The sequence below is a fragment of the Melanotaenia boesemani genome, chromosome 22 (genome assembly GCF_017639745.1).
Source record: "Melanotaenia boesemani isolate fMelBoe1 chromosome 22, fMelBoe1.pri, whole genome shotgun sequence".
Classification (NCBI taxonomy): Eukaryota; Metazoa; Chordata; class Actinopteri; order Atheriniformes; family Melanotaeniidae; genus Melanotaenia; species Melanotaenia boesemani.
In genome coordinates, this window is record NC_055703.1 from 23,517,561 (window position 1) to 23,535,902 (window position 18,342).

General features: G+C 39.3%; 1 protein-coding gene across 1 annotated transcript in view; it reads left to right on the plus strand.

The window, feature by feature from the left end:
• man1a1 (mannosidase, alpha, class 1A, member 1) overlaps window positions 1-16,592 on the plus strand; it is a 138,225-nt gene extending 121,633 nt beyond the window's left edge. Inside the window, exons 8-12 of the mRNA XM_041975287.1 lie at window positions 3,455-3,570; window positions 6,528-6,747; window positions 8,272-8,444; window positions 8,685-8,800; window positions 15,356-16,592. Coding sequence (XP_041831221.1) covers window positions 3,455-3,570; window positions 6,528-6,747; window positions 8,272-8,444; window positions 8,685-8,800; window positions 15,356-15,482 — 752 coding nt within the window. The 3' untranslated portion in view covers window positions 15,483-16,592. The remainder of the gene's footprint in view (window positions 1-3,454; window positions 3,571-6,527; window positions 6,748-8,271; window positions 8,445-8,684; window positions 8,801-15,355) is intronic.
• Window positions 16,593-18,342: the final 1,750 nt, after the last annotated feature.

The window sequence follows — 18,342 nt, forward strand, 5'->3', positions numbered from 1 at the left end:
TAATTGGTTACGTCTTCATCTATGTAGGTCAGTCATTAGTGGACATGATATCAGATAATATTGCTTCACATGTGTGTTGAGCCTTTCTGCCCTTTTGAGGTGCAAACTCAAAATGAGTCATAATTTCTTCCAGAGTGAAGATGAATCGGACAACAAATCAGTGTGTAATTAAACCACAAACCACAGGATGAATTCATTAGGTTACTAATTATGGGGACTTTGAGCCTGATATCAGAAATTTGCATTCATCACTTGGTGAATGTCACCGGGGTTAAACCCCTTTTTTTTATCCAAGATGACACCGAAACACAAATGCATGCAAATTGCAACTTGTCTGGATTACTGCAGGGCACATTCTGCCCATCTTTCAAAGATTACAGCCTTTCACCTGAAATTTGTACCAATTAAAATCAGCAGAGTTCGCATCCTGTCCTCCTGCTGTGATCTTTACCGTCTCCATCTGAGGCTGAAAACATTAACACTGTTAATTACAGTTCGAACACAAATTATCCTTCAGCACAAACTGCTGCGGTCTCGACTGCTGACTTCTTATATGATTTATCAGTGAATTGATTCAGTGATCTGCTGATGATGTGTCATAACTTTGCTGAACAAATGACAAAAAATTATCTCTCCCCATAGTAAAAAATGTTTAAAAAAAATCCTGGATCCAGGCAGTGATCCGAATAATCCCCAAAATCTAACCACATATTCCTTATTTCCTAAAAAGAATTAACTAAAATCCATCCATAACTTTTTGAGTTATGTTGCTAACAGACAGACAGACAAAGCAACGCCACCGAATACACGACCTCCGCCTTAGCAGAGATTTTAAGTTTCTTACTTTTTCCCTGCAGAGAAAAGAAGCATCAGTTGAATTTGTAATAAAGATATAACCAGTTTTTACTAGTATCTTTTTGCTTTTATTTTCAGATGGTTTATACTTTCAGAAAGTATGAATGCATTTATTTATTTACTGATTTAAATTATTTGGGTGTCAGGTGGCTCACCTGATCTATAGTTTATGATGAAGTGTACTTCATCATCGTGAGATTAAAGTCTTTTTTTTTTTTTTTAAGTATTGTTTTCTTTAACTTATTGTTGTATCTAGAGTGAGACATGGGTGATCTGCAGCGATCGGCACCAGGACAGGATTCAAACCTGAGCCGGATTCATCAAAGCGCTGCAGCCTTAAACACGGAGCAGCCGCTCAACCTGCTGAACCAAAATGAACTTTTTTAATTGCTGTGCTAAACTCAGGTGATAGTGGTTGTAATTGAATAAATACAATTATTTATGCATTTTTAAAGCTTGAGTAATATTTTTGATAAAGTGTTAAATGTGCAGCATGTAAAAGGAAAATATTTTATTTTGTGGAAGTTTAACAGGCTTCATATGATTGTAAATTGTATCAGACGTTGAGTTAGACCGCAGTTATTCTTATGCTTCCTTTTTTTTTTCCTTCCACATGTCTCATCACTCTCTCCTTTTGAACTTTGTTGACTCACTACATCCCCATCGGCTGCTATTTAGTCATTGTCGAGTATTTTCATACACACTCGAGCCTGTGCACGTGCCCACTCGCAAAGTGCAATTTATAATCCATCAGGAGGCTCTCGAAGCTGTGTAGCTGTACAGGTAATGATGGTAACAACAGAGGTTAGACTTGAGGAAGATGGATAATGGAGGAGAGATGCAAGGTGAAGTTTGGAGTAGAAATCCAGGATTAAAGCCTTTTCTTTCTACCGACACTAATGTCAGACACAACTGTCAGCTGAGTACATAAAACTGAATGAAAGTGTGTATTTATTCATCAAAGTCTTGCTCTTTGAAGTGCAAGCAATAACTGATGCTACACACAGAACATTGTTAGCTCAGATTTTTCACCACTGTTGTTGCATTCCCCTTTAATAAATTAAGATGAATGAATTAGCATTACCTGATTCAACTTAAAGGGCCTACATTCATGATATAAGTGTATCATCAACTTATCACATTTTTCTGTAAAATGTTGAACATCCAAAACATTTAGTGGTTTTACATTTTGTCACAGGGCCAAGTAAAAACTTTACAGCCAGAAAATAAGAATTTTTCCATTATTTCTCAGGTTGGGCATAAAGGGGTTAAATTTCTCAGAGTTTTGTCAGAATTTTAACTAAATGCAACGACTGTCATTCAGCCTGCTTTTTACATTTCAGCCATCTCCAAAGGAGCCATAAAGATTAGGAAAATTAGGCCAAACTCACCTTATTTGAAGCAGTATTTTGGATGTTAAATGGCAGAAAGAGACTGAAGCCTGTTAGCCTTTCATATGGGGAAACTAATTTATTTTAACAATCAGTGTTCACATGTTTCATTATTTAACAATGTGTCATTGAATTATAAAATCTCTTTATCATTGTTTTGTTTTTACATCTGCTGACATTCTTTTAGCTTTTATTAGAGCTGTCAGGTATTGTTTTGCCACACTGCTCTTTATTGAAGCGCTGCGAGTATCTCTGATGGATAAATATGGATCTGCACTTCTGGTCTTCTTGCTTTTATTATCTGATGCTCTGAAAAATTGAATAAAACCACTGAGGGCGCATCCAAGGTTGCGGTCGTTGGCATTTAAGTGACACTCTTAACCTGAGCTGATAACTGTGTTTTTCAATTAGTGCTGCAGCATAAAAAGAGCAAATTTAAACAGAAAAACAGGAAAAAGGTCAAAGAAATCAGGTTTTATATCTTTATTTGTTTTTGGTTTTCATTCAGGTAGAAATGATGCAACAATGGCGCTGGGAATGTTTTCGTTGTATTAATTATAGCTGACAAATGTTTGTCTGAAAAATCCTCCTGAACTGAAACTTTCTGTTTCCCTTGATGTTTTTTCCACGTATTTACCCACATTAAAGTGAGTCATGTTTGACATTAAGGTTATCCAAACAGCTGAGTCAGAGTTTCCACCCTCTTTTTCTTTTCTAAAAATTTAAAACACATTTTCACAAATTTATTCCAAACTGAGAGATGAGATATTTCTTGGCAGATCACTGATGCTGTATTTGAGGCGTGTCATCTCTCAGCGGGATGCTGCTTTTTCTTTGTTTTCTATCACGTAGTTTTCTTGGCTGAAACCAACTACATTCAGTAGCGGCCTCCTTTCTCTTCACTTCCACATGATCACAGCTGACATTTAATCTCTGCAGTCCACAAACAGGATCGGACTCTGTTAATGACACATGCATATGGATGAGCTGTCACTGACTATAACCAGGATAAAGATACTGATACATAACTCAGCTGTCTCACGTACAATAACACACAATGCTGCGGTGCGTCGTAGACTCCAGGTATGCTCACACACTTCCCGTCATGAGACAATGATCTGTGGTCAGTGGTTGTAATCGTACTCGCCAGGCCTATGGGTGCGTGTCCTTGTGTGATTTACACACCTGTGGTTATCTGTGTGTTACAGATCACGTGTCTGTGGGTGGTCTGGGAGACAGTTTCTATGAATACCTGCTCAAGGCCTGGCTGATGTCTGACAAGACGGACGAGGAGGGAAAGAAGATGTACTATGATGCCCTGCAGGTAACACACACACATGCACAAACAGGCTTTTTTTTTTAAAGAATTAACTCTTAAAGTCAAATAAGAAACAGAGCTAGCGTCAGAGTTTCGGCAGTTGATCCTTTTTTCCAACCAGACTGGTGCTAGGTCGCTCCAGTTTAAGAACTTTACACGTCTCAGTATTTGTTTTGTTGGTAGGCAGCTTATCTACACAGATTATAGCGTTTGTGTGATTTTACTTGCCTTTAAATACATATATATATATATATATATATATATATATATATATATATATATATTGTTCGAGATCTGGTTGTGGAGGATACCGGCTGAGGATCAAAACCCAAATATCCTCTTCTTTAACATTTAAAATAACCAAGACGTTTTTGAACTTCCACACTTTATCTGCCCAAAACAAACTGACAGATTAATGACAATTTAATGTTTTTATGTGGAATTCTGAAACTTCCCGATTAGCTTCGATCAGTTGGGAATTTCACAGTAAAACAAAATGTTCTGATTGTAGATTTTTCTTGTGAAACTTGGGTTTTAATTGTAGATAATATAGAGTTGTTTGACTTCTTTGACTTTGTTGTGAATAAATGAATAAATGAATTTCTGTTTCACCATCAATGTACAAACTTTGTAAAATCAAACTTGTAGAAACCTGTGAGGATGTTGTAGAAACTGCAGTTCGTTGGCACTAAATGGACAGAATAGGTGATGTTTACCTGGAGACGTGTGTGAGTTTAGCCTACAGGGTTTTACACACTGAGTCATAATAAATGGTTGCTGGATAATAGTAGACCTCAAAAGCGAGGTCAGCTCTAGATGATAAAAAGGGGTCGTGTAGCGATATTATTTCTATCTGCAGAAAACATTAAAGAAATCCAGTCGCTCCAATAACCTTGTGTGCAGCCTCACACTGAGTCTGAGCAGATGGGAGGACGACACCGCAGTAGTAGTACTCTCACATTTAAATAAAAAGACAATGGCAGAGAACGGATGAAGCTGCAGCAGCAAAACGCCGGCTCAACCCAAAAGATGGACCACACACACACACACAAGCAGACACACACAGAAAAGCTTCTCTGTGACGAGAAAATCTGTCAACTTTAGTTTTGATGGCAAACAATGGGTCTCAGCTGGAGACAGCTGGTTTCCTGTCTGTCTCTCTGAAGCTCACTGGGAAGACGCTGTGAGTGGAATTCAGTATTAAACATGCAGCGATAATTTACTCATAATCCCTCTTGATCTGTCAGGATTAAAGCCATCCCTGTTTTATTTGTCAAATAGAGGCTGGGGAGGCGAAAAGCAGCAGGCTGCCTATCAGAGACTGTTCTGAGCAGGTTTTCTATTTTTTATTTGGAGCCCTCGTTATCCAGCCAAGAACATGACCTCCTTTGTAGCAGCAATTTTCAGCCTATTAATCAAACAGAAAATTTGTTGCATTCAACTTAATGAGTCCTGAACACAAAGTTCTTGTGTGTTCATTTTTAGAATTAGAATATTAGAATATTGTTTATTGTCATAGGAAAATACAACAGTACAAAGCAGCTGTGCCTCAGGATTAACAACAGTCATCTACCAACCGGAGAGTGTATGGATTGATTCCATGTTTCCCTTGACCACATGCTGAAATGTCCTTATCTATTAGGGTATGAATGCAAGGGATAGGAAAAAGCACTTAGTATGTAACAATGGAAGTGCTGTGTGAATGTGTGTGACATGTAGTGTAAAAGTGCTTTGAGTGGTTATGACTAGAAAAGTGCCATATAAGTGCAGTCCATTTACCATTTGCAACAAAATGGCTTTAGCAGCTCAGCCATATGCTCGACAGTTACCCTATGCTCTACGCCGGGGCTACTCAATTCGGTCCTACGAGGGCCGCAATCCAGCAGGTTTTCCATGTATCCCTGCACCAACACACCTGAGTCAAATTAATGAGTCATTGTGTAGAACCTGATTGGCCGTTAGAGCCACCTAATTTGACTCAGGTGTGTTGGTGCAGGGATACATGGAAAACCTGCTGGATTGCGGCCCTCGTAGGACCGAATTGAGTAGCCCTGGTCTACGCTAAAGACAGGAGCATTTCATCTTTCCTGTGCGATATTTTCATTCGTAATTTGGTCTGTTTTCGGGGTCATTGCAACAGAGCCAACAGAGTAGTACCACCATAACCTGCACAGGCAGTGTTGAGCAGTATAGTAGTTAGTCAAGCCGATAAGGAACAAAAAGAAGAAGAAGCAGGGGATAGATTTAATGGCTGCACAGACCACCGCCGTCTGCCGTACTACCTCCGTTTATGTCTCTTTCTGATAATGTACATGATCTTGATCTCCTCCACCGTTGCCATGTTTGTTATTGTCTTGTATCCTACTTGTACTGTGAGTTCTCTCTACCCAGTAAAAGTGTTATCTACTGTCATAGTATATCTTGCTCTGTCCTTCTTTCTTTTCCTCTCTTCCTCCGATAATGTCTTCTTTGCTGAATCAACCATGGTACATGTTCAAAACGGCCGGTGTGTTTATATCCACTTGCTAGCATGTGACACGGTGCGTAAAGCAAAAGTCAGCTGTAACATCATGCCGCGTCCCAAAAGAAAAGGTTGGATAGTGCAGTTTCTCAGCTTAAGGATGCTGCTGGGCAGCGACGGCTCCAGATATGTACCTAATAAATGTCACTATAAAAATAAATGTCACAGTTTGAGGGTCAGAATGTTACGTAGTGCATCTTTAATGGTAATAATAAAAACAATGCAGAAGCATCATAAGCGAAAGCAGTTAAAAGAAAGGTAAACTACCAGGTCCGTCCAAAATAAAATAAAGAATTAGCATTAAAATGAAAGACAAAGTTAAAGTTTTCTGTAGATATTTGCCAAAAATGCTTTAACTAAGTTGAAGGAAGGTCTTCTTGTTGCTATTTGGAGCCACATATTCATGTATAGGAATCATAACACTTACTGTCTTGTCTTCCAGGCCATTGAAACCAACCTGATAAGGAAGTCTAGCAGCGGGCTGACCTACATAGCGGAGTGGAAGGGAGGGCTGCTGGAGCATAAGATGGGCCACCTGACGTGTTTTGCAGGTGGTATGATCGCTTTAGGAGCTGACGGGGCACCCAGCGATAAGACGGGCCACCAGATGGAGCAGGCAGCAGAGATCGCTCGCACCTGTCACGAGTCCTACGCCAGGACCAGTAAATATATACACACACATGTGATTAAGAAAAGAGGAATTTCTGTTTTTCTTTAGGTTTTCTAACAAGCACTTCTGTGCAGCCCCTTATGTTTTGTTTCCAAGCAGCCAGACTGTCAGACTCTTAAGCAATAATTCTTTTCTGGGACATTTTAAACTGAACATTTTCAGAGGTTTGTTTGTTTGTTTTTTGTTAAGCCACTTAACACTGTCCTGTGGATCATCCAAGCATGTAAAATGCTCCTAATTCAAGAAATGCCCAATGAAGCATCATTTGTTCCCATTTTTTTAGTTGCCACTGGGAAAAAATAGCAAAAATAACACAGTTTGACAAACAGAAAATAGCAAATCTGTGATTCTCACAGAGCCTTTAGCTGAAAACTTGGCATATCTCAGCATAGTGCAGTGTGTCCTTAAAACTGGACAAAAGAAATGTCAGGTCTGAAAAACTCTACAGCCAATGAACAGGATCTGAAAGTAATGTCCTTAAGAAATAGGGACAAATCCAACAAACACAGAACCTTAGAGAGGCATCTGGACCATCAGCTACTGCTGGCCTCAGCCTCCGCTGAAAAGGTGGCTGTCAAGAAGTTATTCTTAAGACAGCGAAACGGAGAAAATTATGAAGCTATACCATGTGACACAAGAGCTGGACTGAAAATTTGTGGTAATAGGTCTGCAGGGATGAGTCCTCTCCAGAACCCAGACTTCAACATCTGGACAGAAAACTGAACAGAAGGCAGAAACATCCAAAGAAGAGCTTTGGAAAGTCCTTGAGGAACCTGGAAAACTATTCCTGCAAACAACTGAAGGAAATGACAAAAAGAGGGTTCAGGTTGTGTTAAATAAAGGTTTTTACCTTAAATTGTGCATTTCTGTTTACGTTTCAGTAAACTGCTGCACATATTTCCTGTTTTCTTTCGGGGGTTTCTTCGGACTTTTATCAGTGCTCCATGTCACTTTTCATTAGCTGTTTATTTTTTACTTTTTAAGTAAGTTTCATTCAGTTGTATGTCATTGTTTTATTAAAAATTTATGAAATTCAGTCCCAGCGATGTATTTATTTAATAGTTGGACCAAGTTGCTGCAAGCTGGAGATAAAAAATGTTTGTTAGTCCAAAATCTTGGAACCTTTTAAAGTAATTTTCTTTAACTTGACTGAAATTATTGGCAGCATTTTTTCCACTGAGGGATGCAGGTCTTTATTTTTCATCTTAAATTAAATTCGTTTTTCTTCTCTCATTTAAACGTATCCTGAAGTCATGTTGTGAGTCATTGTGTTTTCAATGCATTTCTGTGGAAACATGACTGCTGGCAGCTGATTATCATTCTCTTTATGAGTGAACATAAATCAAAATTTTATGACTCTGTCGTACGCTACGCTCACATAACTTATACTCGCTGTTATGTAAAAATGTGGACAAATAAATGTTTTTGACAGATTACAGTCAGAAAAGCACTTAGAAGTTAGATAAAATGTGTTTTATGTGTCTTCATGTCTTCAATGTTTGTTCCTTTCTTGTAGCTTTGAAGTTGGGTCCAGAGGCGTTTCGTTTCGACGGTGGGGTTGAGGCCATCGCCACCCGCCAGAACGAGAAGTATTTCATCCTCCGCCCTGAGGTCATTGAGACCTACATGTACATGTGGAGGTTCACCCATGACCCCAAATACAGAGAGTGGGGCTGGGAGGCTGTTCAGGTAAAAGTGAAATTTCTTGTGATATTTTATGACAGTTTAAGGTTTTCTTTGGTAGTTCTCCGAGTCCAGAAAACAAAGGACTTAAAAAAGTTTATGCAGGGTCATTTTATTTAACTTAATTTCCATATTTAGCAAAAGAAAAAAAAAATCGGCTCCGGGGTTTGGTGATTTTTTTAAGCCTGACTCATGTCGCCATCTGCTTCTCTTCCTGCTGTCTGTCCCTGTTTCCGTCTTATTCAGGCTTTGGAGCAGCACTGCAGAGTAGAAGGAGGCTACAGCGGCATCAGAGACGTCTACACCTCGTCTCCAAATCACGACGACGTTCAGCAGAGCTTCTACTTGGCCGAGACGCTTAAGTAAGACCCAAGCTGAACAGCTTTATATGCACAACCTTGATGGTTGCTGCCATTGCACTAGATGGAGGGTCCATTTGTCACTCGTCTTATGATTCCAGAAAGAGGCTTAGGTTGCTGGCAAGGTTACCTCACATGCACTCACACAGTTAAAACTAAAACCAAGAAGGAGAAACAGAATGGGAAAGAAATGTGTAAGTTATTAGAATTTATTCACCTGATTTAGACAGAAGATACACAAGCAAAACCATCTTTTCAGACTCAAACTGGAAGCACTGCCATGTTAGAACTGCTTGGTTGTTTTTTCTAATGCAACATGCAACATCCCCTCCAAAAAAACTCACTTGCTCTAATATTATTGACCCTCCTTTAGCTTTGATTACGGCATCTTTTCAAGAAGTTTCTGCAACGTGTCAACATTTATTTTTCTCCGGTGTTGAATTAATTCTTTGGCAGAATCTTGTATCGATTGGGAGAGTTGGACCGCTGCACAAAGTTTTTCTTCAGCACATCCCAAAGATGCTCCATGGGGTTCAGGTCTGGACAATCCCTGTGAGAAAATGATGTCTCCTGCTCCCTGAAGCAGTCTTTCAAAATTAGCCTCCCTGATTAGTGGTTTTCTTAAGGCTACGCAGATGTTAAGTCCCAATCCCTTGAGTTCCCTTCACATTGTGTGTGTGGAAATGTTCTTACGTTCACATTTCTTCCTGGAAGATGATGGTTCCCCACTATCCTTCCAGTTTTTAACAGTTTTTAACTTAGGTTTAGTAGTTTCAGCATCTCCTTAGATGGTTTCTTTGATTGATGCCAATAATTTGACCCATCTGAAACAGATTAATATCTTTTACACCCACACAATGGATAAGAATTGAGAAGCTACTCTATCAGTTAGGATTAAATAACCCTATTTATCCATGTGGTAACTAGCCGATGGGAGGCTCCTGTTAATTTACTTACTTATATAAAAAAAGAAAATCTATTAAACTCCTTTCCACCGTTAAGTGTCAGCTTAGCTTGCTTGGATTCTCAGCTCAGGTCGTACTAAAATAAAAAAAACCCTAACACCAGGTTTTACTTAAAAAAACTGTTGAATTTTTCCTCTTCTGCTGCTCTTGTTCAGGGGATTTCTGCAGGATGTGCATGTACAGAGGACAGTAATCTGTATCTAAACCATGCAAACCTGCATCAGGGAATGAGCTGAACTGCAGGCTGATGTGAGCAGTCCTGGTTTAGTTTTAATGCAACAGTTGGTGTTTTAGGAGAACTTTATTAGCTTAAAATAAAAATACCACAGGAGCTCAGCTGTCATAACAGGATTGCATGCCAAAAAAAGAAAGAATAATCTTATAATAGCTCTTGGCATGTCACAGGCTGAATAAAAGATTGTTTCTTTAAAAATTTTGATTTATTTTTTTCTTGTTTCTGTTCGACATGTTTCACATTTTTGTAGGCAAACCTTCTTGTCAAAGCAGCTGGAATAAAATCTCCTGTGGGAGAAATAAAACCACGAGTATGATTAGAAACCAGTGAGAACATTTTATTTTAATAACAGATTTTTTTCCGACATCCACAAACTTGGAAAAATCTGATGAAGTAGGAAATCAGTAGAAAGACAAACTGTGAAAAACATCATGTCCCAGCTCGACTACCAGCTACTACGTCTCACTTCTACTTAATAATCGACTGCCTGTGAGTGTCAGTACACGTGTTAATGTGTGTAAGGATGCGTGTGTGTGTGTGTGTGTAGCCACAAATAGTACTTTCAGTGTATTCCTAGCCACCAACTTTAATGCTGGCTGGCTCATAGGTGTTTCTCTTGGACGACGTTCCAGCTGTGTTCAAACAAAAAGGAAAAACCTATCTACAGTTTGGGAGGAAATTCGATGTGTTTACAATTCTTGTCACAGATAATATCCAGTATATTCTCATGTGACAATATCCTCTTTAATTACAGGTTATACAATCAGTTGAATACAACATCAGATGGACAACAAAACATGGTCTATTACATGTTATTATTTATTTAATTAAACTAAACCAGTGTGCAGAAAAAGCTGCCTCTGCAGGGGTTAGGGAGGCAAGGAGCAGCCAGCTGCTGCTGAATTAATGTAACTTAATTAGTCATTAGTATCACCTCTACAAAAGCTAAAATGGTCTTAGAGAAAATATTGTTGCCTGGGACGGGTAAAAAAGTAATTTCCAAACTATTAGGATTGCATCATTCTGTAAAGAGGAAATTTATTCCCAAGTAGAAAACATTCAGGCCGTCCAGGCTGTGCATTGCTCAGAAAAGCTCCAAATAAACCCAAGAGCTCTCTAGGCCTCTGTTAGCATGAATGTAAAAGTTCATGACAGCACGGTTAAAAAAAGACTGAGCAGCTATAAGTTGTTTGGGTTGCAGGAGAAAGCCTCTTCTCACCGCTTAGGTTTGCAAAGCTGCGTCTGCATAAACCAAAATACTTTTGGAACAAGGTTCTTTGGACAGACTAGACCAAAGTGGAGATGTTTGGTCAGAATTCACAACTACATGTTTGGAGAAAGCCAACCACAGCATATCAAGACCTCACACCAACTCAAGCACGGTGGTGGAAGGCTGATGATTTGGACTTTTGTAGTCACAGAACCTGGACACCTTGCAGTCACTGAGTAGACCATGAACCCCTCTTTTACAGTCAAATGTGAGACCATCTGTCTGACAGTTTTAAGGACAACAATCCCAAGCACAGCAGCAGATCTACAAGATGTTGTAGTGGCCCAGACCTCTGCCTGATTTAAATGCTGGGGTGGGACCTTCAGAAAGCTGTGCAGGAATAAATGCTGCAAACCTCAGTGAACTGAAACATTATAAAGTAAAGTGGACCAAAATTCCTCCACAGCAGTGTTATCACTGCTACAAGCTACTGAGTCATAAAGTGAATTTAGTTTTCCACTCGCTGGTTCTTCATTTTTGGCTGAGTTTAGTTAAACAAAAAGTAAAACCTTGGACTAAAGCTAAACTGAAGGCATTCATTGGAATTTAGTGTTGATAAACTGCCTTTACATTACATAGCTGTCTTACTCTGGATTATTTCGGTTACTTCAGCCTCAAGACTTTCCTCAAAATTTATGGTCCTGTTTCCTTTAGCACTCCATAAATTATCCCCGCTACTCCTCCATCCTCTGTCTCCTTGTCCTTACTCACAATCTCCTCTTCATCTCATGTCGTTATCTCTCTCCTGCACATCAGACAGCCGTTGACAGGAAGTCAAGGTTAGCCTAACAGAGGGCAATGTGCCATCCACTCCAGCGTTTCTTTCGTTTTTAATGGGCCATATGTTTTTACAGTTGTCACCCCTACTCCTGATCACAGCTTATCCAAGATTTTTTGCAAACGGATTTATTTTCATCCAGATGAAGAGAGATGAAAAATCTTTCCAGCAGAAGGGAATCAAAAGGAGTCAAATCAAAATGTCTCATTAGCGTCATTAAAAAAAAACAGACAGCTAGAGGAGAAATAACCCTGCACCTGACCACCAACCTGGACACCAGCACAGTAATCATCCCATCAGTCACACTGCATCATGTTCATGTTTCTATGCAGAGATGGAGTGAATTAGTTAGAAAATATCCAGCCATTCAGCAGCAAAGCTCTAAGTGTAATCCAGCTAATGTTCCTCTGGGATTCTGGCATCACATTCAGCCACTTCCAGGATTCATCTTCTCATGCTGCCAGCACACGACCATATTTCACCCCGCCGCCTGCCCTCCATCACTCCCCGCTTCCCGGTCGTCTGCGGACAGCCGGAGGAGGCTGAAGTCTTCATGGAAAGCCAGCCGTCGCCCCTTTGACCCGGCTTTAACTCTCCTGAGCCGCATTCTCTGAGTCCTTTCTGTTTTTGTTTTGTGTTTTTTATCCATGAATATAAAACCTCCCAGCAGTGGCTCTCCAGCTGTTTTCAGAGTTGTTCTTCCTGTAGGATAAATTTTCAACCAGTACCCCTAAACCACCGGATGTACCGGTCCAACAACCGGACCAGTAAAATAACGGCATCGTAACATATTAATAATAAAAACTCCACATTTTTTCCTTTATTTAAGCTCAAAGAACAACAAGTACTTTTAAAATGTTTATGTTGAATGAGTTGTACTTTAGATAATATTATGAATAAGCTGAAATTTCTTATTTTACTATATTTTGCCTCAGTTACAGATTTATTTAATTTACTTTACGATTTGTGTTTTGTTTTTTTAGTATATAAATTTTAGATACATATTTAAAATATCTATTTTTATCAGATATATATATAAAATTATGTTTTATTTAAGAATTATTTATCAAATTGATCATTTTAATACATTTTCTCAACTTGATATATATTAAATATTTTATATTTATTTAATAAATCATCTTTTACTTTTAGCAATTTAAACATTTTTTACTCCTTTATTTTTATTGAACATATTTATACATTTATACGTTCATTATAACTAAGAAATCACAAAGAATCTACCAAACCCCAAAACATTTAATCACAGGTAAAAATAATCAGAGTAACTTGATTTAGAAGTTATTTCAAATGTGTGTATGTGTACATGTGTGTAGTAAACTCGACCACCTGGACTGACTCACCTCATCATACAAACTGAATCACATCTAGAAGTTATGAACAGGAAACTGCTTTAGAGAACGCATTTTCTTTTTATGGTTAAATCTTTACCTTCCTTCATTATTTGCTTACTTTTCCACCAGTTTGTATGTTTTTCTAAACACCCATCCTCCTCATCCTCATCTTCCTCTTCCTCTCTGCACATCTGACTCTGCTCATTTGACAGGACATTAATTAATATTGCAAAACTTGAATACATTTGCAAATTACATTTAAACTCATAAAAGTAATGTATTATGTTGGTGGGGAAATGCAAGATCCACTAAATGAGGTCACACAACAAGCTTGGATTTAAACAAAGATGTAAATATGATCCAGCGTGGTTGGCTTGTGGAGCGGCCCAGATTCCTCTGGTGGGGATTCGTTTGGTTAAAATACCAACTAACATAAAATATAATCCAGTTTTTCTGTCACGTAACTGCTGATGATCTCATACATCCATCCGGTGGAATAGTGATTACCGTCAGTCCGCTCAGACGTTGCCTCTCCTTCATCCTGTCCATCGACTCTTCATGGGGCCTTCTCTCTGCAGAGATCAGGACACAAATGGACTCTGATTCCTCGTTACTGCCGCCAGAGTCTCATCTTGTCCACTCCATTTTCCTTCCACTCAACATCTGCCAGAAGGAGGCAGAAATCCAAGCTAGCTGATCAGGCCTCTCTTCCTCTGATTCTGGGTCAGTCGGGCTTCGTGTTGGAAAGTTCCATCCTGCAGCTCAGATAGGACGACGCTCCGTGCAGAGAAAGTCTAAATGTGCACTCAATCCACTATCTGCACCGCCTTCTCCCACACTGATGATTTCATTCTTATGTAGTAAAAGATAATCTATACGTTAGTTTAAATAGTGGAAAACATGATCAGATATATGTTTAATGTGAAATTGGAGGGGACTACCGACAGTTCATCTGGATGTTTGAGTTCAAAACATCATTTTCAGTAGAGATGAGCTGGTTGCATCTAAGATGATTCAAGTAAAACGAAAAATGAACAAATATATATATATTTTTTTCCATTTTTATCTTAATTGAACCTGAATAATTTTACATTTTCTCCAAAACTACATCCAACAGGACCTTCTGTTTGAGTTTGGGTTTCCAGATAGATGTATTTATATCAGAGAAATTATAAAATTATGAAATTATAGCTCAGATTCGTCATCTTAGTTTCTCTCAAAATGTAAACCTGTATCATACACGAGGAGTATTTACTCTTTTAGGAAACAAAGCTGATCTACCAGGTGATAAAAGAGACAAGGTTGTCATCAGTAATTAGGAATCTGATAAAAATTCATCACAAGTTTTTCTTATAGCACACGATGCATTTACTGACCCTCAAAAAACTTACATAAATCTGAAAACTTAGCAGTTTTTGGTGGGTTATTTCTTGCTGCTTGGTTCATCATCATCAGAAAGCCTGTTTACTTCCTGTTTAAATGGAGCCACATCTGAATTAGATGAAGTCTGAAGAAATAATTCATTTATTTTACAAACAGGCCTCAGCAACACGTGAAGGAACACACACAGCCACGTTGGGAAGGAATAATTAAATAGAAATTCCTTTACTTATTGTGGTAATTTGCATATATCAGAGTGAGACGCAGGCCTTCAGGTAGTGACTGACATTATTTTATCTGCCTGCATGTAAGTGATGAAGTGTAGCCTCCAGCAGATGATTGTGGATAACTTGCAGCACATTCAGCTGTAGACTCTTTCAGCTGCATGTGTGACTATCTGGTTATTTTAGCATTTTCTTCTTCATCTGCAGGACCGTGTGGGTGTATCCAAACACTGCTCTCACAGGTGCAACTCAAATAAGCCGAGCAAACTGGGGGAAAATAACAAAAAGGGTGCGGTGACAAATATCTGGTCACATTTCCTCATCCTGAAACCTTTCTTTGTTTACGCCCTCCAGGTATCTCTACCTGCTCTTCTCCGATGACGACCACCTACCGTTCGACCACTGGGTCTTCAACACCGAGGCCCACCCTCTGCCGGTCATCAGGAAGGATAAAACAGACAGACCCAACGAAGTGGAGTAGCGGACATCCAGAAAGCAGTGAGATTTCTGTAAATCTGAGCCTCCAGCTGTCTGTATGAAACTATTTAACCTTTTGGAGCCCACCGTGGCTTCAGATGCCTCCTGATTGGATTTTAATTTATATTTTTTGATGGGATATAAATGGAGTTTGAACCTGTTGGAGCTGAGTTTTTACTGTAGTTCCATTTTTTTTTTTTTTCTCCTTTCTTTTTCTTTGTGGAAGGCTCTCTGCTGGACGAGCTGATCTGCAGCAACAGATTTACTGCTGAATAACAGGAGAGCTCATGGAAATGTGGATCTGACGTGTTTCTGTGTTTCATTTTCCTCTCGCTCAGAGCAACAGTCTGAGCAGCTTTCACCTTTTTCATCGCTGGCTTCCCCGTTTGTAGCTACAACTCCGTTGTTTGTTTGTCGTGACGGAGAAAGCTGCCATCTCCCTAAAGTCTCAGACCGAAACTCCAACTCTTTACGAAGGAAGACGAGGGTGGTGCGCTGGACTCATTTCTCTTCGTAGTTTTTCTTCTTCTTCTTCTGAATAGGAAGCAGTTTTCTGGCTGCCACCCCTGGTTGTAAAAACGTTCGGAGTTTTTTCGGAAAAGGCGCAACACAACTGGAGCCTCTTTTTCCAACCTTGCCCTGAACTTGAGCAGTCACCTCCTCTCACTTATTTCTTCTTCTTCTGCTCTTTTTCTGTGTCTTTGGCTTCTGTCTTTAACTGGATTTATTTCTCTTCCTCACCTGGGTTCAACCAGTACAGATATTTTTCAAGCTGATGACTTTTTTTTTCCTGCTGATGCTTGTTTACCAGGTTTTAGTCTCAATTTTTTAAGTTTTTCTTCATTTATTTTACAAAAATAACATATTTACTATGCTTAAAGGGTTTTAAAGCAAATTAGGGAACAAAAAAAGAGAAGATTTATGTTTTAAAAGTCTTGCTTTTGTTTTAGAAATATTAAACAAAAATGCTGCAAGTGTAGGGACCCTTCCAGTTAAGCTATTTATGTAGTTTCCATTGTATCGGGCGAACCCTCCTCTTGTTTCAGTCCTCCACGTCCAGCATCAGGCAGGATGAAGGATCTTCTCCTCTATGAGGACAACACACACACACACAAAATCTGTGTTGCTGCTTCAGTTGTTTCAGTTTATCAAAGTTGGGCTCATTTTTGTTGAAAGTTTACCATTAAACTTTCCTCTTGAACACTACAAAAAACCACAGCTAGATTTTATTCCAGATTAGTCGTTGACCTAGTGCCTTCACTGTTGAGAAGGAGTCTGAGGGAGGAGCAGCTCCCACAAACACAAAGCAGTGGAGTTTCCGAGCAGTCACACAGCTTTAAGTAAATTCCCATGCCTCTGATGAGGTTTATACCAAAACTACATATGGATTAAAGGATTAGGCCCAATTTTATTTGATATTCAGAGTAAGTTTGCTTCAGAAACGGCTCAAGAATTGGTGAAAACATTGCAATAAGTGGGAGATCAGAACATCAAAGGTCCAGCAGATTTCTAAGAACAGAGGTCAGAGTAGAAGTAATAATACTTGTACTTGTACTTGTACTGATTCCCACGGACTCTGAGCTAGAAAATGTCTTCAGTTCCAGTCATCAGTGATTTCCTGGACTACAGTGACATCTAGTGGTGAAAAATCATGTTACAGCTCACATGAGAAGTCATCACATTGATCAGTGTGTCCACAGATTATAAAACTGATAATTACCATTAGGGTCATGATTATTTTATTTCATCTTAAAAACACCAGTTATGGGAACCAGTGTGGATATAAATTCATAACTACAATCAAAACCTTGTGTGTTTTTAGGCCTTTATTCATTTCTATCTCTGGAAAAGAAGGGAAAAAAACATGACATATTAGCTCTTCACATTTTCCTGATGCCATCCCCCATCCACCCATCCTCCATCCCTCAGGGCAGGTGTGTGACAGAAATGTCAAAGCTACAGACAGATGTTTGGTTCAGGCAAATAAATCTGACTGAAACAAACTGGAAGCATTTTTGTCCAACTTTCAGACAGTTTTTCTTTCTTTCTTTCTTACTTTCTTTCTTTCTTTTTGCTGACTTTCCGGGTCTCACTCGGCTTTTACGTCTCCACATTCAGTAGCTGTTGCCCCCCCCCTCCTCAGGATGTTTACAGTAAACAGGCCATTCTTTATAAAAATGTCGAGATCTGAAAGTAGGAGGAAGAGTTTCCATTTAACTGTTTAAACTAAAAAACCAAAAAGGTGAGCCAACAGACATATCGCGGCGTTGGCCTTCCCGTTGGAGCTTTCTGAGCTGTGATGTTCTTCACGTCGTCGTACATCAGTCTGATCTGTTGACTTTATTTTACATGTGATGACGTAATAATTCTGATCGTGTTAATTTATTTTGTTGTAGTGATCATAGGACAAGGCTGGGAGCCGACCTCCGGGTGGTGCTGTGGGTTTAATAGACGGATGCTGGTGAAGGTTTAGGGTCATTTAGCAGCCTGAAGATGGAAAAGAGGGCAAAGAAACCACCCGAGAGTCGATAGAAACTGTATGAATGTACCATCCAATGTGAAGTAAAGATTTTGTTGTTGTTTTTGTTTTGCTTTTATCTCTGAGAGCACAAAAAGTTGAAGCCATGCGTGCAGGCAGAGGAGCGACGTCGAGGCTTAAAGACTGCGAGTGTTTGTTAATCTGATTCAGATCTGCCACACGAGGCGCGTCGAAGCGTCGCACACACACCTCCACGTTTTATCTTTTGCTTTGTCTTCCTGATGCCAGGAGACATTAAGTGTTCATGATGCAGTACGAGTTAAATCAGAGAAAGGACGACGCAGAAAGAAACTTGAATCTTTTTTATTCTTCTGCTTCATCACAT